This window comes from Alligator mississippiensis, chromosome 1 (genome assembly GCF_030867095.1).
Source record: "Alligator mississippiensis isolate rAllMis1 chromosome 1, rAllMis1, whole genome shotgun sequence".
In the NCBI taxonomy this organism is placed as follows: Eukaryota; Metazoa; Chordata; order Crocodylia; family Alligatoridae; genus Alligator; species Alligator mississippiensis.
In genome coordinates this window covers 73798188-73823176 of record NC_081824.1, presented here as the reverse complement: position 1 = coordinate 73823176, position 24989 = coordinate 73798188, and the positions used below count along the sequence as shown (strand labels likewise).

Sequence of the window (24989 nt, the reverse complement as noted above, 5' to 3'; positions counted from 1 at the left end):
TGCACCGTTCAATTTCTTTATCAGCGATTTGGACGATGGGGTGAAAAGCAACCTGTTTAAATTTGCTGATGATACCAAAATTCACGATGGGGTGAAGTGGGCACGCTAGGAGGGAGGGAAAGACTGCAGCAAGACCTGGATAGGTTGCAGGGGTAGGCTAACAAAAACAGGATGCATTTCAATACTGACAAGTGCAGGGTGCTGCACTTGGGCAGTAGTAACTGGCAACACACTTATAAGATGGGAAACTCCCTTCTTGAGAGCACAGAGGCAGAAAGGGATCTTGGAGTCATCATTGACTCCAAGATGAACATGGGCCGACAATGCGAGGTCACGGTCAGCAGGGCTAACCGGGCCCTATTGTGCATCCATAGGTGCATCTCAAGTAGGGCCAAGGAGGTGATCCTCCCCCTCTACGCGACACTGGTCAGGCCACAGCTGAAGTACTGTGTCCAGTTCTGGGCACCCCACTTCAAGAGGGATGTGGACAACATTGAGAGGGTCCAGAGGAGGGCCACCTGCATGATTCAGGGACAGCAGGGCAGACCCTACAAGGAGAGGCTACAGGACCGGAACCTGTTCAGCCTTTACAAGAGAAGGCTGAGTGGGGACCTTGTGACCATCTATAAACTCACTAAGGGGGACCAGAAGGGTTTGGGGGAGACCTTGTTTCCCCTAGTGCCCTCTGGGATAACAAGGAATAACGGCCACAAGTTGTTGGAGAGTAGGTTTAGATTAGACATCCGGAAGAACTACTTCACAGTCAGGGCGGCTAGGATCTGGAACCAACTTCCAAGGGAAGTGGTGCTGGCTCCTACCCTGGGGGTCTTTAAGAAGTGGCTTGATGCCTACCTGGCTGGGGTCATTTGAGCCCAGTTTTCCTCCTGCCCAGGCAGGGGGTCAGACTTGAAGGATCTACAAGGTCCCTTCCGACCCTACTTCTATACGTCTATGATTCTATGATTCCCTCAGGCCTGTCAGATCATGGCCTGGCTTGCTGTGAATTGAGCCTGCTGGGGAGAACCCGCTCATGAGCACCCTATTGGTGCTTCAACGTCAGCCTGCTTCAAGACTCTTACTTCCGGGACTGCTTTGCCAACTTTTGGCGGGGCTGGGAGGCCACAAGACTGAATTACTCCTCCTGGAAGCTATGGGGAGATGTGGGCACAGTACAGATCCAGGCTTTTTGCCAGCAGTACACTCAGCTGGCCACAAATGACTGTGCTGCCATATCAGAGAGCTGGAGGAAGATGTGGTAGAGCTCGAGGCTGCCCTGCTGGCTGCCAGTAGTGATGCAGTGTGGCATGAGAGCCTCCGGTTCCGTAGGAAGTGCCTGCATGACTTGGCGGAGAGTGCGGCCTCTGGAGCAAGGATCTGCACCTGCTGCCAAGAGCTGGCTGAAACAGATACCCCACCCCGCTTCTTCTTCAACCTGGAGCGATGGCGGGCAGCAAGCAAAGTCTTAGATCACCTCAAGACTCCTGAGGGCCAGGTAATCACTGACCCGGGTGAAGTATGTAAGCACGCCGTTCCCTTATATTGTGACCTGTTTGTCGCTGAGCCATCCTGCCCTGAGGCCACGTGCAAACTCCATGCGGGCCTGCCATGCCTTTGTGCCCTGGAGGCCAGCGAGCTCGAGCAGGAATTGTCTCTGGTGGAGCTGGCAGCTGCCACAGCTGGCCTCACCTCCGGCAAAGCCCCAGGCCTCGAAGGGTTACCTGAGTTCTACAAGACTTTCTGGCCTCTTCTCAGCCCGTCTCCTGCGTGTTTTCCAGGAGAGTCTTGCTGACAAGGTCTTGCCAATCATTTGCCGCCATGCAGTGCTCACGCTGCTGCCCAAGAAAGGAGACCTTGGCTGCATTAAGAACTGGCGTCTGGTCTCCCTGCTGTGCATGGACTACAAGATTTTTGCCAAAGTGCTGGCCACCCACCTCCACACTGTCGTGGCCTCCATCACTGGGCCTGAGCAGAGCTACTGCATGCTGGGCAGAACCATTCAAGACAACCTGTTTCTGCTGCGCGACCTACGTACAGCCAATGAACTCTTTGGCCTAGACATTGGCCTCACCTCTCTGGATCAGGAGAAAGCCTTTGACCGGGTGGACCATGCCTACCTCTTTCAGACCCTAGAGGATTTTGGCTTTGGGCCCCTTTTCACCAGGTCATGTATCAAGACACTTCCAGTTTGCTCAAGGTGAATGGGGTGCTCTATGCCCCATTCCCTGCACGCAGAGGCATCCATCAGGGCTGCCCCCTGTTGAGCATGCTCTATGCCCTGGCCATTGAGCCACTGCTGCCTGCACTGTGGCACTGCCTCAGTGGTGCAGCCTTGCCATCGGCCATGGGCCTGTCCATTGCCCCTCTGCTCCGGCTATCAGCATATGCAGACGACGTTACCATCTTCCTTAACACCCAGGAAGATGTGGAGGCCCTGACAGACTGCCACTGAGCCTACGAATGCGCCTCCTTGGCCAGTATTAACTGGGCCAAGAGTGATACCCTGCTGTTTGGTGCGTGGATTACCATGACCCCCCCCAGATTTGCCAGGGCACCTCACCTGGCACTGTGAAGGCCTTAAGGTCCTGGGCATGTTGCTAGAGCTATTGACCTTCATAGTGAGCAACTGGGACGGCCTCAAGGAAGGGGTGGAGGCCTGCCTACAATGGTGGCACTGGTGCCTACCCAGCCTCTCCTACCGTGGATGTGTCATCATCATGAATAACCTGGTGGCAGCGACCTTGTGGCACCGGTGCACCGTACTTGATCTGCCACAGGATCTACTCAAGAGACTCTAGTGCTTCCTGGTTGATTTTTTCTGGGTTGGACCCCACTGGCTCTCACGAGCTGCCCTTTACCTACCTGTAGCTGAGGGGGGCCAGAGTTTGGTTGATCTTGCGAGCAAGGTGTCCACCTTCTGCCTGCAGGCCTTCAACAACTCCTGTACAGCGAGGAGTGCCTACCTTGGCAACAACTGGTGTGCCAGTTTCTGCAGAGGGTGGGGGCCCTCAGCTTTGACCAGGAGCTCTTCCTGTCAGACCTCACGCTTTTGAACTAGGTGGTGCTTCCAGCTTTCTACCGCGGCATGGTATGAGCCTGGAAAGCCACTTTCCACCTCCAGAGCCAGGCCCATTCACCTGTAGTTCCTGCAGCTGCTGAGGGAACCCCTGGTGCACAACCCAGCTCTTAGGTGCCCCTGCCAGTCTCATGGCCATTCTCCTCTGCCTAAGCCATCTCCTTGAGCCTGCTCAGTCAGCCTGGCTCTCGCCCAAGTCCTTGACCACCCGGCTGGGCATGCGCTCCATACGTAGCATGGCCCATCTCCTGTGTGGCATCCAGGCTGACCTCCCATTGGAGGCAGCAGCCACCCTGGACAACCATCTCCAGGCAGGCCAGGTCCCCTGTGCTGCAGATGTCCCAAGTGAGTTTTTTCCTGCATTACCAGTCACCCTGGCCATGGCTGGTGAGCTGGCCAGTGGCCCTGGCATCCTGCTGATGCTCCCTCTGCCTCCAGTGACACGGGTTGCCCCTTTGCTTTTCTGTCATGTAGAAGCCTATATGCCTGATTGTTTCATGTCCACCATGCCCAAGTGCTGGTGGGCTGCCCCAATACACCGTGGTGATGGTGCCTGGGGCTGCCAGATTCCCCACCCGCCCACCCAGCATGGCACACATTGTATAGTTTGTGGATGATACAAAACTGTGGGGAGAAGTGGACAAACCAGAAGGCAGGGAACAACTACAGGCAGACCAGGACAGGTTGGACAAATGGGCAGAAAACAATAGAATGTGATTTAACAAGGAGAAATGCAAAGTGCTGCACCTAGGGAGGAAAAATGTCCAGCACATCTACTGCCTAGGAAATGACTTGCTTGGTAGCATGGAACTGGAAAGGGATCTTGGAGTCCTAGTGGACTCCAAGATGAACATGAGTCGGCAGTGTGACAAAGTCATCAGAAAAGCTAATGGCACTTTATCGTGCATCAGCAGATGCATGACAAACAGAACCAAGGAGGTGATACTTCCTCTCTATCGGGTGCTGGTCAGACCGCAGTTGGAATACTGCGTCCAATTTTGTGTTCCACACTTGAAGAGGGATGTGGATAACCTGGAGAGGGTCCAGAGAAGGGCCACTCATATGGTTAAGGGCTTGCAGGCCAAGCCCTATGAGGAGAGACTAGGGCACCTGGATCTCTTCAGCCTCCGCAAGAGAAGGTTGAGAGGCGTCCTTGTGGCTGCCTATAAATTCATCATGGGGGCACAGAAGGGAATTGGTGAGGCTCTACTCACCAAGGCGCCCCTGGGTGTTACAAGAAATAATGGCCATAAGCTAGCAGAGAGCAGATTTAGATTGGACATTAGGAAGAACTTCTTCACAGTTCGAGTGGCCAAGGTCTGGAATGGGCTCCCAAGGGAGGTGGTGCTCTCCCCTACCCTGGGGGTCTTCAAGAGGAGGTTAGATAGGCATCTGGCTGGGGTCATCTGAACCCAGCACACTTTCCTGCCTATGTAGGGGGTTGGACTCGATGATCTATTGAGGTCCCTTCCAACCCTAACATCTATGAATCTATGAGCTGCCATCCACGAAGAAGACTGGTGACCTGCTGTGGTAGTTGCTGCATGGCATCCTAGCCACTGGCACCTTTGTGTCCCCCTTTGACCCAGCCACCTTGACAGCCTGTCCCTTCTTTCTGGGGAGTGTTGAGGAGACCCTCTTTCATGCCTTCCTCAACTGTCCCCGCCTATGGCCGCTCTTTGTCACCCTCAAGCCACTGCTACGAGAGCTGGGCAGGAGCTTCTTGGAGAGCACTTACATGTGCTCCTACCCATACCAGGCAGCTGAGAAGGGCCCCATATGCCTGGCCAACTTTTTACTGGGTCAGGCTGTTACGCCTCAGCTCTGTATTCTTGGGCACCCTGGCACAGGATGCAGTCTGTCTGACTCACAAGGACTCACCCCCCCTCCTCTACCTAAATGAAACTGATTAAGATGCAGTGAGAGATGCACCTAAGACCCTCACCAGATAAGGGTGATAAGAGTGAATCAACTGCCCTAGGTCTCATTTACATCTGAGATGGAACCAGATGACCATTCATTTACATGAGAGATGGAAAACAGAAAGCCTGAAGCAGAGACTGCAGTGAATTCTGGGACCAGAGAAGCAGGAGAGCGCTGCATGATGGGGAATCTGTGCTTCCAATGTTAATCAACCCATGTTCACATGCACCCAGCTCAGCATTTATCAGACCAGTTCTAATCTGGGTTTATAAGGACTTCCCCCCCCCCCCCCAGACACACACACACAGCTCTAAGTTTAATAGGCATCTCGGGCCGTACATTCCCCAGTCCCACTATGGGAGGCCTATTTAAACTTGATTGACTAAAACTCGGTTGCTGGGTTAGGGAATGCTGAGGCAAGAGACCGAGTCAGAGGGGGTATGGGCAACATTGGAACAATGGTTAAGGGTTCATCACAGCATCCAGCCTGCTGGAGCCCTAATCCCAGGTGTTGTCATATCTTTCCTGAGACGACTGGTGGGAGTCCTCTCCACAAAAGGTTATGAGCACCCCAATAATTGCTTTAAGTCTGTTAAAAGACTATAGTAAAATCTGGAAAAGTCATGCTAAGCTGAGGCTTGTGCACAACAAGTAAAAATCCAAAATCCTGATGCTGCAAGCTATCTATTGTTCCTGAAGAAACCATGAGATATCCCATCAGTATATCTGCCATCCATAGGAATTTCAAGCTGGCTCCCAAGTATTTGGGTTACTCCCTAATCTTAAGTGTTTCCTGATTATCAATCAGTTTCCTGAGATGGTCCAAACCAGATAACCCCTTGTCAATAGAAAAGACAATGATTTACACTACTGAGAGTGCTTCGAAGCAGCTGAACTGAGGGTATAAAAATCTGTAAGTGTGTGTGCTGCAAAAAGAGAAAAGAAAAGAAGAAGCAGGAGGAAAGAAGGAGAAGAAGAAAGAAGAAGAAAACTCCTGTGCTGACACCATCCCCTGTCGTTCTTGGGACGCTGGAAGAACAGATCATCTCTCTCTTCAAGGATTGTGCTACAGACTGTGCCTGTCAGCTTTGCAGCCTGAGTACCGTGGACTAGGTGAGATTACAGCGTTCTCTCTCTTCTTTCTAGGCATAAACTTCTGAACCTGAACTGTATCAGTTAAGCTTGAGCTAAGTTTCCCCAAATACTTAGTGAAACCAGGGTAGTATTGTCATTGTTTGTGTTTGTTTTTCTTTTGCATGTCTATTACTACTAGTACTATTATATATTTCATATGCTTAGCAATAAATAACTTTTATAGTCAAACTGGTAGTAATTGGGTATATTTTTCCTTCTCTGCTTCTTTTTCCTCCTGTGCTCTGCAGCAACGCTTCTTTTACCTATGCTAAAGATCCCTGTGAAGCCCAAATTATTGTGGGGTCTGCTCATCAAGAGGCCAAAGATTGGGACGTGCTGAGTTTGAAACACATAAGGGGATCAGCTTGTACAGGCTGATTGACCCAGTTTGACTCAGACGTGCCCTTATGAACTGAATGCTGGCCCACGAGGGTGTCAGTTGGACACCCAGCCGGATTCAGAGGGATTCTGTTTACCTGTGTGCTTGTGTCTGACTGCATTTTATTGTTGCTCTTATGAACTGATTCTTGGCATATGAGGGTGTCAGCCTGTCCATGCTGATCGGCCCGGCCAGGTCAGGCGTGTCACGTTAATTTGTGTGTGTTTGTGTGTATGACTGATTTGGTGACTGGAGGAACCCAGTCCCATTGAGATTGAGTCCTGCAAGATAGCTCCACTGGGGGTGAGGGCTTGCAGAAGGGAGAAATACAGCTCCGTATAGTAACACAAGCAGCACATTGACAGAATCACCAAGACCCTAGAAACTATCCTTTAATAAATGAGCACACCCCAAAGTAATGGGCAAATTTGGTAACAAGGCTGAGATGGCCGTCCTCAGGAGCTGCAGAAACTGGCTTGCTGGGACTGGCTCAGATAATGCCCTGCACCTTTTCTGCCTCCTGGTACAGGCATGCCTCTCGCTGGAGTTTGAGTATGCTGTGCTCTGGCGGGCAGTGCCCACCTTTGAGACACGCTGGGTCTTTGAGGGAGTGCTGTGCCATGTGGAGGATGGCCGTCTCAAATATGCGCTCTGATGTCATGACCGGTCTGGGCGACTGGGGTGGCTTGGTGTCGGACTACGACTTCCAGCTTGTGCTGCATCCTGGGCCCTCACCAGGCTGCTTTTTTTGCTTTCTTTTTGTGTGGGAAGTTGAAGGTGTTGTCACATGTATGATTGGATAAAGCAGGGTACGAATTGTTTATTTATAGTTATGACCATGTGGCCGGCACTCCGACTGCATAACTAGCATGTAAGACACGACGTGGAATGTAGCGAAGGTGTCTGTCATGGTGTGATGTGATGAATGCAGTGACATGGTGTTCTTGGTTTGATAAAAATTTGTTTGTTTCTTGCTTTGTAAGCGGCCAACCTTTTTGTATCCCTGAACCCCTGAATAAAGTAGTTAAAAGTCAAAGTCCTTCTTTTTCATTGTCTGCTGCCCAAGACTTACAGGTTTTTTTTCTGTATGGCCATCAACACTGGCCACCATAAATTTGTTCATAGAAATAGGGGATAGTAAATCTCAATAAGATGGCACCCAGTTCATTCCAAATACAAATTTATAAGTCTGTTGTCATCTTCTACTTATCCATGTGAGAGGTATTAACATTGATTTCAAAGCTAGAAATAGGAAGGGACTGATTTTCCTCTCACTTACATGTGTCAATCAAAATTAAATCCACTCAACTGCAAGGAGGTAGCTGTTATAAAACTGGCATGAGAGCAAATGTGGGCTCAAAGTCTGACAAAAAGAAAAAAATATAGAAAAATCTAAACGAACGAATGTTTTCAATATTTAGGGACAAATTTTATCTTCTGTCTTCCAGTGTGCAGTCATAACATGAATTATAAATGCAAAAACCTTGGCTTTCTGTCAGATCCAGGGGACAGTGAAATTAAAAGATTAATGACTAAATATTCCATAGATAAAAGCAAAAAATTCCTTGCCTGGTTTAGCAATATCTTTAGTCTGTTAAGGCAGATTTTTTTAAAATCTTCCATCACTTTAGCTGTCCATTTACATTTGCATTGTAGTCAAGTAGGAGAAAGAAATGGACTCAACAGTTCTTTTTTTCTGCATGTCACGCATTAACAAAATCATCCACAGCTTGGATCAAAGTATGTATGTCAAAAGCAAAATTCAAAATCATATATATTGCCCACATTCTCAATTTTTGGGCCTGAATTTATCAGATAGGTGTTCTTCATGGCAGCATCCCATTTTCTACACCTTTGATGCTTTCTGCAAATCTTGCAAAAAGCCTTATGATATTGCACTTAAAAGCTTTATATTTTATGGAAAGTTTATAGCTCTTGCTATTTTTAAGATTTGGCTCCACTTTCTCTTAATCATAGCACTCCCTTTCATTTTCTAATGCTGCTGTGCATGTGTTTTATTTATGCAAGATCTAACCTAAAAATCTCTGACTTTTTTTCTGATCTAGTTTGATAAGGTGGAGATAATACTGGAAGATTTAGATCTGTAGTTTTATGCGTATTCTTGAGTTGGACCAAGTTTCTCTTATTCGTGTTAAGCAAGTTGCTTGGGTTTTCTTTTGATTGCTTCAAACTTCTTACCATAAATGTTTGTTGTTGGGGCATAGGGAAAATTGGAGGTTTGGAAGCGTTGATCAGAAAAGGAGGGGGACCACTTGTTTGTTGTGATGATCTCATCCAGGAAAACTTTTTAACTATGGTGTCTCGCAGGGCAGCTTGTCTCAGCCTGGGTAAAGGGGAAAGCTGTGGAGATTTAATCATTAATCGATTAGGACTTTCTTTTCCTGGGTGTCGCCATGTCGGGGTTGGAATGTTGTCATCCGCTGCTTTCAGAAGGTCTTTAAATCTTGTGTCCTGATGGGGCACGGTGCTCCAGCCTACTATTCTATTTTCTGTTAGGGATCGTGGTGTGACTTTACTTGTGAATGACATTGTGGACCTTTGAACCTGGTGGTTTGCAGAATGTGCTTGATTCTGTACTAATGCAGGGGGTAGTTTCTCAGGAAGACTGGCTTTCCCAACTTCAGCTAACTCTTCAGAATCATCCATATTCTCTTGCAGAGACACAGGTGGATGCTTTATTGGCTCACATAAACCAGTTTGATTTGGTGACTTAGGAGGCTCAAGGTGAACCAGTTCTCTGTCTGCAAACTTGGAAACTAAATGGAAGGTAAAATAAATTAGATTAGTTCATGCTGAAATGGTAGTTTCAATAAAGTAACAAATTATTTCTAAAAGAGCCTCATCTTGTGACTGAAAAATCAGTTTGACCTGAGGTTGAGCACTTTCAAAATTATAAACATATACATATCAAAAACAGCTAGTAATTTGGTGCCCAACTTCAGATACCTTGAAAGGGCCTGTTTTCAGAGGGCAAATGGACAGCATTGCTTAAAAATTTATCCCCTTTCAAGTGTTTCAAGCTGGCCATACAAAATCAGAGGCATTCAAAATCATTAGAAAATGTATGCCTATGTATAAAGTGAATTATTACATATGAGTAGCTCCAGTATCAGTGACGGCATTACATAACTCTTATCCAAATGATCAGGAAGCTATGGTTGCAGTGATGGAAAATAAAAGTGAGCATCTTGGCATAAGGCTGCCTAGGTGTCTTTTTATTGTGTTAGGTCATTTGAATTATTACACAACACATATTACAGACAGTATAAATCTAAAAAGTTTTAGGTGTGGCATGGCTAGGTCAGAATTTGACTTTTTATATACCAGATTATTCCTTTCCCTGAACTTTGAGAAATTTTTTACATCGATGTGCAGGGAATATAAAATATTAACTGTCTGACTTGGGGCATGGCAATGGAAATCAGTTGAATTGTGACTAGCACCATCCTTGTATTCATCCTTAAAATCCAGTGTCATTTTTGTCTTATTTTTCCTGTAGAATAGTCAACGTTTGGAATGTTGCAGGCTACGAAGGCACCAGCACAATCCGTCTTACTAAGATTCATCAGGCAAGTAAAAGAAATGACTTGGATAATGGCATATCACTGACAATTATATGTATTCAGTATCTCCAGTGTAAATTGGGTTAAATCAGGGTGTCAGACTCACCCAGCTCCCTAGGCCAGATCTGGACTGTGGGGCTCCATGTGTGCTGGATCTGGACTCAGCAGCAGCAGTAGGGTGAGTGGCATCAGGAAGCCCTGCTCTGAAACACATCTTTGTGCCCTGGATTTCAGCAGTGGGCCCTATTCCCAAATCCCTGGCCCCTCATGGGCCAGATGACACAGCACTGTAGGCTGGATCCAGCCTGCGGGCCATTGTGTTTGACATGCCTGGGTTAGATGCTCAGGTGCAGCTTTTTTTTTCCTTGTGCAAAGGTCAATTGATCAGCAACACTGAAAAGGATTTTCATAAGGTGTGAAGGCAAGAAGTTTGTAGTTTCACCTTCTCTTTGGTTTATCAGTCTTCATCTATTGCCTTCTATTTGACAGTTTGCACAATGAATTTCCTGTTTATCACAGATGAGGGTTCGTATTGGAAAACCTTGTTTTCCCATCTCATTCTACATTTCTGAGTCCCATGTTGCTCCAATGGATGTGCTTCCCTTGATCTTGGTGAATGCAGCAATAGCACCTAATCTCCTATTCACTGACTTAAATTTTGGAACACATACTTTTACACCCCCCAGTGACAACAAAAATATTTTTTGATGAAACAGATAGGACATGGACATAATGAAATGCTGAAGGTCTTTCTAGTGAAAGCTGTACTGGAAGGCTAGGAGCATTACATTTGTCCCTGGACAAGTTGTGCTGGCATTTGTCCTAGAACAGAAATATCCCAGGATTGTCTTGTATGCAGATTGTCCTTCTAACCAGGATTTGGCAAGCAGCTGAATGCACTGACACTTTTCGGCCATTGATTCAATGATGCAGTTCCAAGAGAACCATTCAGAAGTGATTTGTGATGTCCCAGGATAAGCTGTCAGTACTTCTTGTCCTATGACACTTTTTAGGATTTATCATAGGAAAGTGGACATGGACATCTGAACAACTGCACTTCGTTGTGGGATAAAGTGTTTTAACCCAGGACAATGTGACATTTGTCTGTAGCCTTATCAGCTTCAGTGGGGAGGGGAAGGGACACACAGGACTATAAAATAAGCAACTAAAGCTGATATAAACTTTTTGAATTGTAAAAGAAGTGGGGTACTGTTACAGAATTTCCCAAGAATATGCATACTGACCTGCTTTAAGGCATCACTTTTAGATTTATAAGTCATTACTATATTTTTTAATGGTACCTTCTAAGACGTTTTCTTGGTTTTCCAGTGTAATTGCAATTTCATCTTCTTTAATGGCATCTGGCATTGCTGGGGTTAATGCAGAAGGAAATGTCTTATCGTCACAGTTCTTTGGACCTTCTGTTGTAGCCACTTTTGCCTTTTGGAAAATCTGAATATCTGACTCTTGAGTCATATGTTTAGGAGGCTTACCATTGCATTTTTCTACTATGTTTTCCCACTGCAAAAATTTTGGATATCATATTAAAATGCTTAAATTGGAAAAAGAAAGTGGACCGTAAGATGCACAGACAAGTGGATGTGCACAATATGCATTTTTTTCCCTTACCAGTTCTACTGACATATCCTCCCCCCATATCCAAAATGCAATACAAGCAGAACCAGTACATCTAGAATCTTCTCATTGGTCTCCTGTCAATCCCAAGGTCGAGAGGGTTTGTGGGATGGCAAACCCTGAAGCCTCACAATCTCATTAGAATCTCTTTACACATTGCTTCCTTACATCTCCACACATTAGAGACGTGTAGGGAGTGCACGTGCACCCCCTGAGATTGGTCGCCACCAGTACTGCTGGTGGCGTCTGCGGGCAGTTGCTGCTCGCTACCCCACTCCTGCTACTGACACCACCACTGGCGTCTGTGGGTGGTCACCAATCACCGATCGCTGCTGCCCGTTGCCGATGCTATTGGCGGTGTCTGCGGGTAGTCACCAGTTTCTGGTCGGCTCCCACCCCCCCCCCACCTCACCACTGACACCTCCATGGCTACCTGCAAGAACTCACCACTGCCACACCCCCACCGCCGACACTGCTGCTGCTGCCTGCGCCATGCTCCCCCAGCCTCAGAAGGCATGCGACATTCATGTCTGCACACATACAATTACTCAGCTCACTTACCATGCCTGGAAGCAGCACCCTCAGGCATGCTGAGTGGCTCTGCTTGATCCCTATTGTCATGATCTGGCCTTTAGACCCATACCCATGAACCTCATCCAGCACACAGGGCTAGGAGGTTGTATACCACTGTTGTAGAACATTAAATGCATGGTATGTCTGAATATGTATTAGCTGAGACCTACTTAAATGCACCTACTCCTATTTAAGTACAGGATCACTGTCACTTGTGCCTCATTTACCAGATCTACCTTGCCACAGTTCAGCTAGTTTCAATGATTTGCATACTCTGGGTTAACCACATTTCTGTTACATCAGTCTCTTTAGAAAGAATCACAATGAAAAATACCTTGTTTTAAAAGTAAGAAGAATGACTATTTTACTATTCTCTCACGGATTTCGTTTATTGTTTGTTTCCCTTGTAGAAATATATTTTAAATATAGCATGTCAGGTAAAAAGTTGGGTTGACTTGTGGAAAAACAGTGCTCTGAAAGCTTGAATGTATTTTGTGTACTGTCAAAATGCTTGAAAAAGTTTGAAGGTCCCCAAAGCCCAAACTCTTGGGTTAGCTCCTCCCAGCTACATATTTGCAACACACAAATCATAATTAAATAAATTATCCTCAGAGTATTTATAGAAACAGAATACAACATATTTAAGTTGACAACATTGTTAAAACCACATTAGATCAACTGGGAATATGAGATGTCATAAGCATTTTAGGCAATGCAATCAAATAATCTCCCAGGATTTTACACACTGCTAGTTAAGAAAACAAATTTTCATTTTACATTTTGCAAGCTGTCACCTTATATACAGTACATCAGAAAACTTGCCATGACTGGTTTTACTGCCAGACCTCTTAAGAACTAATTGGTTAAGCACCTGGGCAGGAAGCTTTTTGGCAGAAACCTTATTTTCTGCAAGGACTAGCTATAAAGTTCTGGATGGCAAATTGTAATCGTTAAGGCTCCATCTTCTACAACAGAACACATAAAATGTAAATACATTGTATGGAGGAATTACAGTGCATAAAAGGACGGGCCATTTTTTTATGTTTATCCACTGACTTATGGCTCAAATTTGAACATGGAAAGAATCTTTTACTTTTTAAGGGTCAGCCTTTCATCAGGTTTTTCTAATTGCACCTAGAGAATTAGTATCACATCTGTTTGCCTGTACCCAGACCAGTTTTGCATGTCCAAATATCAATTTGCAGATATGATCGACATTTGCAGACACAATTTCTCAGTCTATTTATGTAAGTGTAGTTGCATGTGTACACACAAAGGAATGCAGTTTTTTGCATTTGTAAATTAGAACAGCCACTAAAGGTTTTTTTTTTTCTTTTCCTTTGAGTTTACATTATTTAGTTTTTGGTTTTGTGTAGTATTTTTGTGTGTGCACGTGTGCATGCATATGTGTGTGTGTGTGTATCAAATTGAGTGGATTTAAATACTACAAAAGTAGAGTTCATGAGTATTTGTTTGAATCCCAAATGAAGATAGGTTTGATCATGTTAGAAGTACCTTTTATATATTGTCCATGAACATGGTCGATAACAGGTTTTTGTTTACATACATTTTTATAATTTTTTGGCCCTTTTTTGGCCTAAAGAAGTTAGTTGCTCAGTTACCATTGAGATGCATTGAGGAGTTGTGTTCCTAATTTCCGCAGGTTTCTTTGCAAAATCTTACCTTTGGTGAATATTTATATTTACACTGAAGCACAAGTATATGCCATGCATTATGGCCAGAACCAAAGGCTAATAAACTCTATGATAATTTATCCTCAATGAGCTTTGAATCTGATCTAATTTTCTATTTTGTTTGCTATTTATTTGTTACTGTTTGTTTTCAGAATGTTTAAGGCATTGGTTTGGAAAATGCTGCATTCTTAAATTTTATATACATGAATGGTTGAGCTTAGTAGAATGACTCCTATGCTAGACGTGAAGCATACACACACATTTATAAGGAGACTTGTTACTCATTTTGGGGTGTAGAAATAATATGTGATAATGGGCATCTATACACATGCTCTGGAGTGGAGTGGGGGAGGGGATGCTTTAATTAGAGCAACTCTCAGAGCCACTCTAATTAAAGCTCCCACAGCATCAGATATATTCAGCATCGTGTGCTTCCAAATGGCAGTGGAGGCATTTTAACTAAAGCTCATTTGACGAGCTTTAGTTAAAGTGCCCCTTCCACTATTTTGAAATGTGGGGCTGCTGAATACATGTGACATGGAGGCTGCTGGAGCATTAATTAGCATGCTCCAGCAGACTCGCAGCTTAACTGAGTCTGCTCCGACACGTGCTAATTAGCACGTCACAGCAGAGGTCCATCACGTGTATAGGTGCACAATCATTCATAATTTGCTAGTAGGAACTAGCAAATCTTTGATTTTATAGAGAATAAAGCCAGCATCTCCCCATCCACTCCAAGTACCTTTGTCATAATTCAAATATGGAATTATAATTAAGCGGTGAAAATGTTATCTTGTGTACATACTTTTCCTGTCATAAGATGAGGCAATTTAATGGCTGTAAACATTAAAGCCATTAATAACTCTCATGCTCCTACTTCCAGTTTAAGAAACAGTGTCTTGAAGGTGATGATTGGGTAGGGGGTGGGCAGGGATTGGAGTCTGTTCTATCAGTAATAGAGGTCATAGAGGCAGGGCTTCTTTGGACTGAGGCAGAGAAGTACCAAAAAGACTGCCTTGCCAGCTGTCCCTTCGCACTTTATATATATGAGATACATATGCAGCTCAGGAACCTCTGCTGACTTCAGTAGCTTCAACATGGCTTGAGTAGAGAGGTCTCTCTCAAAGTCAAGATGGCAGAGGCTGGGGTAGGACTCTGGAGACGTGAGTTCTATTCCTGGTTCTGGTCTGTTTGTGTGACCACATGGAAGTCACAAACCTATACTATGGTTCCCTCTTACTCTTTGTTTGACTGATGTGTCAGTTGGTATATGATGTCAGCTTTTTTTTCCTATATACCTCTCATATTTTTAGAGCTAAGTTTTGCCTTTTGTAAATATGAACTTAACAAATCTGCTGTTAAAGAACACATTGGGGAATACTGTGTAAACATTGACATCTAGTAAAAACAGCAACAATAATCCAGTCTGGATTATATGTTTTAGGATATTTAAGGAAGGGAGAAGAAGAGCCAATGCAGGCTGCTTCCTCCATGTTGGCAGAGTAACCACTATAGAGTAGTTTTGAATCCATTCTCAAGGCCTGTGGGCAATATTCCACTACCCTGTAGCACTGGGTCTTATTATTCAGGTTGTGCTGTCGGCTCACTATTTCATACCCAGAGCTGGTATGTACCAAATTTAATCTGTGTGCAATTGCCTTTTTGTGGGCATTGTAATATGCAAAATTTAAATGGCAACTTTCTATAAATCTTGCCATCACATTGGCATGGTGCACAGGTATCCACCTAACCCCCACGACACCACTAAGCCCTGATCTCCCACAGCTACATGAGGTGTCAAACCTTCCATTGACTTGGGCCAAGTCCATACCAGAAAGGCTGGCCAGCAGAGTTATGCCTGTTAGGACTGTGAAAAATATCACAGCCCAGACTGATGTACATTTGCCAGCAAACTCGGCTCCCTTCTTTGGTAGGTATCACTTCATTCTGCCAGAAGAGTCCTTTGCCAGTTAAGTTCTGCTAGCAAAACATTTGTAATATAGACCAGTTTGTGATCAGAACTCCAGTTTTAATGACTAATGGGAAGAAGGAAAAGTTGCAGGACAAACCTAGCTGCGGCTAGGGCCAACGGTCTTTTAATTCTATCTTAGAGGCAAAACTCTGCTGCATAGTGTATGTGTTTGCCGCATTTTTTATTTGCTCCCCCATTTGAGAAGAAGCTGTAGATATGCATGCTGGGATACCAGGGGTGAGTAGGACACAGAGTAGTGTTCTCAGATGCATTTCTTTTCCAGTGCACATAATTGCATTCTTATTACACCTCAGACCCCACAATCTTGCCTAAGATTTAAAGGCACAAAATATATTACAAATTGACACTATTGGGCTAGATTCTCAGCTGGGGTATGAACAAACATACACTTTACAGAGAGTTGCAAGGGAACCAGGACTTACCATGCCTCAGTGGTATGTAAACTGTCTGCTTGCTTTTATCTTGCAGTAAGGGAAGGATGAGGCAGGACTCAGTTATTGCAGTTTAGCTTTTACTTACTGTAGGACAAAATAGTGGACCAGCGGCCAGTTACCAGTTTAACTCGCTAATTTGCTTATTTTTTCATGCTTCTAGTATAAACTGTCCTAATTCTGACTTCAGTAGAAACACAACAGCTTACACCGTCTGGGAATCTAGCTGCTATTTACAAAACTGCTCATTTTCAATTATAAATAATTCACTGAATACGATTTGAATCTTAATTGTACTATCTAAAGTGACATGTGTACCTATGTTAAAGAAAATTAAAGCCCGACGTTTTTTGAGTAATGACTTTGTGGGACACATACTATTGTAAAACTGGGGAAGTGTGCCTGGGTAGATCTGGGTCTACTTATACAGTTTTAAATGATTTCTAGAGTCAGCTGGAGCTTTGGAAAATTTAACTTCTCCAGGCTAAGGCTTTGAGTGGTTCTAATCTCTGACGTGCATTGTTTTGTGACTAAAACATTTCCCACTGCACTTGTGTGTTAGAAGTTGAAATCTGGCTTCCTGTCTGCCTAGTTTCTGCCTGAAGCAAATTTTTTATGACTGAACTGTGAACCCTTTACTAGGGTTGGTTATAAAAGAAAAGCTTACAGGCTTTTTAACTAATTGTGGCCATAGCAACGTCTGTTTTAACACTTCTTTTCTGTTTTAATTTCTGGGTTTTTTAATCTTATCTTCCATCTCTGCATGGACCAGGACTGAAACTTGAACCTAAAATTCAGTGGTAGAAATTCTAAAATGAACATAATATGCAAAGATGAAGTCTGAAAAGTCTTCAGTGGACTTTGGATCATACTTTTACTGACTGGCCACCAAAGCAAGGGAGGGTGAGGTCAGTCAGCAGCTAATCTTTCTTTTCCTATTTTCAGAAGAAAAAAAATTGACAAACACATTTTGACTCACTTTACAGTATTACGGTTTCAGTGGTCAAGGAGAAAAACACACTGAATTTTTCTCTGGGAGAAGTCTAGTTAGGGCGGCTAGGATCTGGAACCAACTTCCAAGGGAAGTGGTGATGGCTCCTACCCCGGGGGTCTTTAGGAGGAGGCTTGACATCTACCTGGCTGGGGTCATATGAGCTCGGTTTTCTCTCCTGCTCAGAGCAGGGGGTTGGATTTGATGATCTACAAGGTCCCTTCCGACCCTACTTTGACGAATCTATGAATCTATGAATCTTTTCTATTAATCACCCCTGATTAAAGCCACAATCAAATCTTCTCAACCAATAGTCATATCTGTATTTTTGTTTCTGTAGCATTCATGCTGTACATATCCTATGTAGGGCCACCTTGTTCTTATAAGCTTTGCACTGTCTTCATTGACACTGCTCACATATGAACAGTGATTCAAGCAAGATTTAGTCCTAACATGCTGTTCACAAACTGAGAGCTCACCTTCATTGTCTTTTGTTCTTTTTGATAACTCATCAACTTCCTGAGCAATAAGCAATATGAAGCCATGACAGAAGATGGTCTGTTGTTTATTAAAATGTTGATGACTTCTGAAAGACTGAGCTCCATTGTTTTTGTCATGTAATTTAGAACCACAGGGTTCAGTTCCTCAGGGTAAAGTCTGAAAAATTAGGAACAATCTTTAGACAAAAATCTTTTCCTAGTCTAGTGACATGGATTTATAATTGATTATAAGCATGACATACAGATACTGCTCTGTTATAAATAATATAATATTTGGGGTATTTTGACTATTCTGCATATATAAAACTATGGCAGCCACTTACAAATTCATCTGGGGGGGGGGGGCAGGCAGCAAGGAATAGGAGATGATCTGTTTACCAGGGCACCCCTTGGAGTGACTAGGGACAACAGCTGCAAACTGATGGAGAGCTGATTTAGGTTAGACATCAGAAAGAACTTATTCACAGTAAGGGTTGCCAGAATCTGGAATGGGCTTCCAAGACAGGTGGTGCTCTCCCCTACCTTGGGGGTCTTTAAGAGGAGGCTAGACATGCACCTGGCTGGGGTCATCTAACTCCGCTGCTCTTTCCTGCCCATGGCAGGGGGTCGGACTCGATGACCTACCGAGGTCCCTTCCAACCCAAACATCTATGAATCTATGGTATACAGAATTTTGTGAGCTGACAGACAGAACCAAGATCAGCTTTGGTTTAAAGCCCATCTTTGGTAAATATCCCTCTGCTGATACAGAGCAGGTTGATTGAATTGAAAGGACAATCTCCAGTATTAACAAAGTCACAAAGTTTAAGGAAGCAAATAGTTAAATTCTTCTTTGAATGAAATACATTTTTTAGTCTTGAATACAGCAACAATAGGAAGATCTCTGCATGGAAGGGGATGTGAAGAAGTGAGGAGACTGGCAAACTTCACAGGGTAAAAGAAAGGTCTTTAGAGAAGTGGGAGAGAATTTTTTAATATACAACACTGTGAAATAAATTGGTTGCATTTAAAATTGCTAAATGAAGTTAAATTATAGATATCTTACCAAGAGACTTATTAGTATTTTCATAAGCTGTTTGAGAGAGTTTGTTAGTAGCAATACCTAGGTATTTGATTTTAAAAATCCCAGAGATTTTTTTTCTAAACACTTTTACAGTTTTTGGAAGGTCCGGTGGGCTAAAATAGGAGAGATGAGTCCCTTCAGAATTTGGCAAATTCCATAGAGATTTCCAATTGTCTTTGCCATAACGGGCAATGACAACTGGATAGTGTACTGTGAGGATGCAAGTCAATTCTCATTGAAGTTAATACAGGTTGATCAGATGCTACAGGCCAGACTTTTCTCTGTGCTTCACTGGTGCAAACCCACAGGTTTGTAGGCATTCTGCAGTTCTACCAGATTACATTGGTGTAATTGAGGGCAGAATCTGGTTTGTTCATTTTCTCCAAATCAAATTATTCCTAATTGTTAGAAAAACTAAAGGCTCCATCACTGAAACTAGATATTTTAGAAGAGCAATAAAGTCAGTTTTGCAGTCAACTAGCACAAATGAGTAATGAAATTCTGAATGTGGAAAATTTTTACTTAAAGTGTCATGTTCCCTCTTCTGAAACAGATCATTAAGGAATAAAAAACAGTGGATACATCTTCTCTACAGAATAGATTTTCTCTACAAATTAAAAGTAATAATAGCTATGTGTTCAGATATCTTAGACAAAATGTGGCTCATCACACTAAAGAGGTTGATGGTGCTTTTGCATCTTTTTGAATACTGGCATGTTGTTCAAGAGAGAGCAATGACTTGATTGGGAGGTAGAAGGTGTGTGGGTCGGGAGCCATCCGGGCCCTTTTTCGCACCGCGCGGGCTGTGGCCAGCAGCCCGGACACGCTGGGTCAGAGAAAGCAGGCGACACGCTAGAATTAGGCACGGATGCTTAATGGTTGATTTAAGATTATTTTACTTACACCGAAGATGGTTGCGGTGCAGGCAGGAAAACTTGCTTGAGTTACAGTTACAGATAGAAAAGAAGAGAGGCGGACTAGAGTTCCTTCCTGTGAACATTCTTCTAGCCCATCCGGTTGGAGGCTCTAAACCGCGAGCCCGTTGCGCCAACCGAAGAAAGTACTCGAAGCAAAGAGCTCTGAATAGACTCACACGAAGTTTGCTAGGCTCCGTGGAACTTGCGTGCAGGGAAGAGGGATACGTCGAGGGATCAGGCGGCGACGGGGAGAGGTGAGAGGCTGATCAGACCCCTGTTGCCTTCTTGATATTCACACTGGGTCCAATAGGCTCCGCAGCGCTTAGAGATCTTCACGAGACGTGAAGTCTCCTCCTCCTGATGTTCATGGAGTCCTCCAACTTGGGCGGAAACCACTCAAGCCTCTTATACGGCTAGCAAGCCAATCACTAGCCGCTGCGTGTGAATAATTTAATGCAAGCCAATAATGGGGCTCGAATTAGAATACAAATGGCGGGAACTCCTTGCAACGTGCATTTCTTAGCTGCAAAGAAGAAATGCACACTGCAAAGAAAGCTCCAAACGGCGGGAAAATAATTCAGTGGTGCCAAAGCACACACAAAACAAAAATCACACCCTTGGGTTGTGACAGAAGGCAGCATAGTCTTTTGTAAACAATAAGCTGCTTGGTCAGATGCCTCTGGTGAAGTAGGCTGTTGCCTATGAAAGCCTATGCATTTCTGAATGAGTTAGTCTCCAAGGTGCCAGCTTGCCCTGCCTTCTGTCTGATTTCAGACTATCATGACCAACTACCTTTCTCAAGAAAGGACAGTAGACGCTAATTTCAGAAGTATAGAGGAATAAAATCTTTATATTAGAGTTGTAATTCAAAATAAATATCTCAAATAGAAATACAATACATGATTGTATAGTGAAGAAATAATTAGAATCAAAGAGTCTAGAAATGCAATGGCACTGGTAAAACACATCCAGAAAAAGAAGTTAACGCAAAATATACGTACAGTATTCTCAAAACATTTGGTATCCTTTCATCTAATGCAGGTCTACATTCAGAGATGTTAAAGTGGATTTGTAGTAAGTATTGGTGTTGCTGGGATTTGCTAAAGCCTTTGGAACATCACTTAGCAGATAAATCTGAATGGAAAATAATTAAATAATATCAGAAAATAATTACCTATTTTTATATGTAATGGAATTCAGTGGTTTTCTAATGAATCCTTCATTCAGCCATTTGTCTTTCATTGCTTCTTTAACTGAAGGCCGCCTTGCTGGATCAGGTTCAAGTAAGGAATGAATGAAATGTACAGCTCCTGTATGGAAATTTAGGCAAAATGGCTTGGCATAGAATAGTTTCTGCTTATTCTATCAGCATAAAATTTCTCATGGGCAGAGGACCCACATCTGGCCTACTACCCACCAACCATTTTGAGGATGTGGGCATGTGCCTCTGTTTCAATTTTTCCATTGCCTTCACAGAATGTTCAGTAAGAGCTGTAAGTTGTATATACTTATCCTGATCCTCTACCTAGGGGTAACTTCATTCACTCAGAGAAGCTAACATCACTGATTAGACTTCAACAGTATTTATTTCAGCTGTGACTTACCTTAGAAGAGCACAGGTTCCCAACTGTGAAAGGTTAGTGCATTAATTCCTCATCCATCTAAACTCCAACCAAGAAGGAGACAACTGGGACTCTTTCATTGTCTCTCTAACATTGTGGGGGAAAAAACTACCTACAAAAATGTAGGATGAAACAACATATGTTCTGTTAACCAGACTAGCTATTATAATGAAATGAGATAAAAAGTTAAAATGCTAAACATTTCTGGTAGTATTGCATTAACATTGTTTGGGGAAAAAATCTTCCTCATCATGTTGCCTTAACACTGTTGCTCTGTAGCAGAACTAGTTGGAACAATGTGCTGGAATTCTCCCCTGCCTCTAGACAGAATTTGAGTGCAATCTGTGTAACGGCAGGCCATACCATATGGATTGGTTTTGGTATGGGAGGCCCCAAGGAGGGATAGCAGGCCACCGGAGGAATTCAGCCAGTTGCCTGGTAAGGGTGGGAAATGGCCAATCCTTACCTGCAGGGGTGGAGCTGATGGAAGCAGCACAATGAGTGGTGCTGCCACAGTGATTTAAAAGCACCTGTTTCTTGTGGTTGGGTGGGCATTTGGACCATGACATCACAGGTCCCTGCCCAGAGCCAGAGAGCAGAGAGTGAGTCAAGCCATCCAGCGGCAGAGCACAGAGCCCAGAAGCTGCTTCACGTCCTGTAGTGCTGAAGACAGTAAGGGAGCGATCCAGTTCCCCAATCTGGAATCGCGGAGGGGTATCCAGCCAGCTGGTGACCCCACATTGCTCAGAACAAGTTTTCTCATGGACCTCGGCCCCCAGGCACTGAAGAAGGAGCACGTGAGTGGAGCAGCTGCCATGGCCTAAGACCCATGGCATGGCGAAGATGCTGCTATTTCTTTTGTTTCTGTTTGCTAACAGAGACAATCAATATTGAGTGAGAAAGCCGCTCACCCCTTAAGGAGGCCATTGGACTTAATCCCCTGAATTGACCAAGGGCTAACTCTTTGATTTGAGTAGGGGGATTGAGCTGAGCATAGGTTATTATAGCCTGAAAATTAACTGGGGCTGGACTTGATTGTGGTTGATTAGAGAGTAGTTATAGATTTAATTAATTTGAAAAGACCTGATAATTAATCTATCATTGCTGACCATCAGTTAACTTATTGTGGCCAATTATGAATCAGTTGTGGACCTTGATAATTTAAGGACAAAACACACAAGCTAATTGATTTTGGAAACCTGACTGGACCCCTAATGAGTTAAGCTAGGCCTGGTCTGAGATCTGAGGCCCAAAATGATTAGGGACTAGGCATTGCTGGAGTGTAGGTGCAGGCTGTAGACATCAGGCCTTGGAAGTTTGAGAACAGGATTGCTGACACCGTCATGATCTTGGTTGATGTGTGGATGGGGTATAGGGGAGGAGAAGCCCCAGGAACCTGCACAATGCATACATGCTCACAAGGGTGCTGATAACATCCCAGGACTCTCCTTTTTTCAAGATCAAGGCATGGCAGGTAAGTTGAGGAAGGTGCCCTGGGTGCAAACCATGCTGCCACCCTCCTGTAAGGGTGATGGTTCCACAGTCTGACAGAGAGCTGATCCTAGCTCCCTCATTCTGTTCATCCTGACTTTGTGTCAAATTGAAACTGTTCAGGGAGAGAGGGAAATTAGATCAGCTTAAGAGTTTGGTTATAGTGGAGTCTTGCTCTGTTCTGGCCTCTGCCTTTGACATACATTGAAGGCAATGGTATTACATGGATTAAAACTGCTGTGAAAAGAAACCCCAGCCTGTGATGGGTAAAGCAGATTATGCTGAAATGGTACCTGTCCAGTTGAAATGAAATTGTAGACTAAACCCAGAGGTACTTCAGCAATTAGCAGTCTAATGCCCGTGAAAGCAATTTTTGGACTATTAGACCAAACATATATTCACCAATACCACTTTCGGCTTGTAAAACTAAATTTAGAGCTGAGACTAATCCTTACATTGAATGCCTTTGGAAATTAACTGAAAAAGTTTCCATTGACTTTGCCACTCTAATGAGGATTATGCCATGAGTACAGTTGGTTTTGAAATTTAATGAATAATTCTCACAAAAAATTCTTCCATTTTCAACCAACTATAATTTAAAAAATTATATTTTATGGTCTCTCCTTTTATGATGACCCTCAAGGCGGGGTGGTATTTTGTTTTATTCAGTGGCCTGCCAAATCCCTAGGTGGCCCATCCAACCTGAGACAGAAGTTTAGTAACAGCTGTCATGATTCTATTATCAGTCATTTACCAACTGCATAACCATTACAACATTGCCCAGCTGTAGAGAAAAAAAAAGTGCAGTGGAGGGGAGCAAGTTGGATTGGAAATGACAGGAAAGAGGAAACACAGTACAGTCAATCTGAAACCTGTCACAAAAGGAGACAAGGCAAGATGCTTAATAATACAGCAAGCTAGTTAGAACCACTTCTAGCTCCACCTTAACAGGAGAATGATGGTCTAGGCAGGCCATGAATCCCTCAAATGGCCATGGTGCCAAGACAGTTTAGTGAACTGAGGCAGCACCAATCTCAGTTTAGGCATCCATCAGATCCTAGTTTCAGATTGAAGGCCTTAAGGGACAGTAGGGGCCTTGACTGTTGCCTGCCCCAAATGGTCACCAGTGCTTAACATCCCAAATGAACTGGACAGTACTACCCCCCAGCTTAGGCCTTCCTGATGGTCTTAAGAGAAGGCTGCAGAAGCTCCTTGGCCCTGATGCACAGCCAACCCAAATGACCATCGACGCTTAACAGCCTATGTGGGTCATCAGCAACACCTCCGGCTTGGGTGGGGGCAGGGCTTAACAGACATTGCTGCCAGTCAGTCCCAGCTCTGACACAGGTTATCCAACACTATAACATGTGGCCGATGGTCATTAGTTGCCTGGAGAGAAGACGGTACCTGTGGGTGGTGCCCTTATTCAGAATGCAAAGAGGGTGCTGAAGGCGCTGGCCGACATCATTGCACAGCCACTGGCAGGAATATTTGAAAGCTCATGGTGCACGGGCCAAGTCCCAGAGGACTGGAAAAGGGCCAATGTGGTCCCCATTTTCAAGAACGGGAGGAAGGAGGACCCGGGCAACTATAGGCCAGTCAGTCTCACCTCCATCCTTGGCAAAGTCTTTGAAAAAATTATCAAGGCTCACATTTGTGAGAGCCCGGCAGGGCAAATTATGCTGAGGGGAAACAAGCATGGGTTCGTAGCAGGCAGATCATGCGTGACTAATGTAGTCTCTTTTTATGACCAGGTTACAAAACGCCTGGACACAGGAGGAGGGGTGGATGTCATATACTTAGACTTCAGGAAGGCCTTCGATACGGTATCCCACCCCATACTGGTGAACAAGTTAAGAGGCTGTGACTTGGATGACTACACAGTCCGGTGGGTGGTGAATTGGCTAGAGGGTCACATCCAGAGAGTCATGGTGGATGGGTCGGTTTCGACCTGGAAGGGTGTGGGCAGTGGAGTCCCGCAGGGCT

The 24989-nt window shown here is 44.3% G+C and overlaps 1 protein-coding gene across 3 annotated transcripts in view; it reads right to left on the bottom strand.

The window, feature by feature from the left end:
* Nucleotides 1–6883: 6883 nt before the first annotated feature.
* Nucleotides 6884–24989, bottom strand: part of LOC102573442 (serine/threonine-protein kinase MARK1) — a 41797-nt gene continuing 23691 nt past the window's right edge. For all 3 annotated transcript variants that reach the window (XM_019496914.2, XM_019496916.2, XM_019496915.2), the window contains 4 exons: nt 21065–21200; nt 17890–18067; nt 11395–11614; nt 6884–9286 (listed from right to left, as the gene is read on the bottom strand). In XM_019496914.2, coding sequence (XP_019352459.1) covers nt 8529–9286; nt 11395–11614; nt 17890–18067; nt 21065–21200 — 1292 coding nt within the window. In that variant the 3' untranslated portion in view covers nt 6884–8528. The remainder of the gene's footprint in view (nt 9287–11394; nt 11615–17889; nt 18068–21064; nt 21201–24989) is intronic.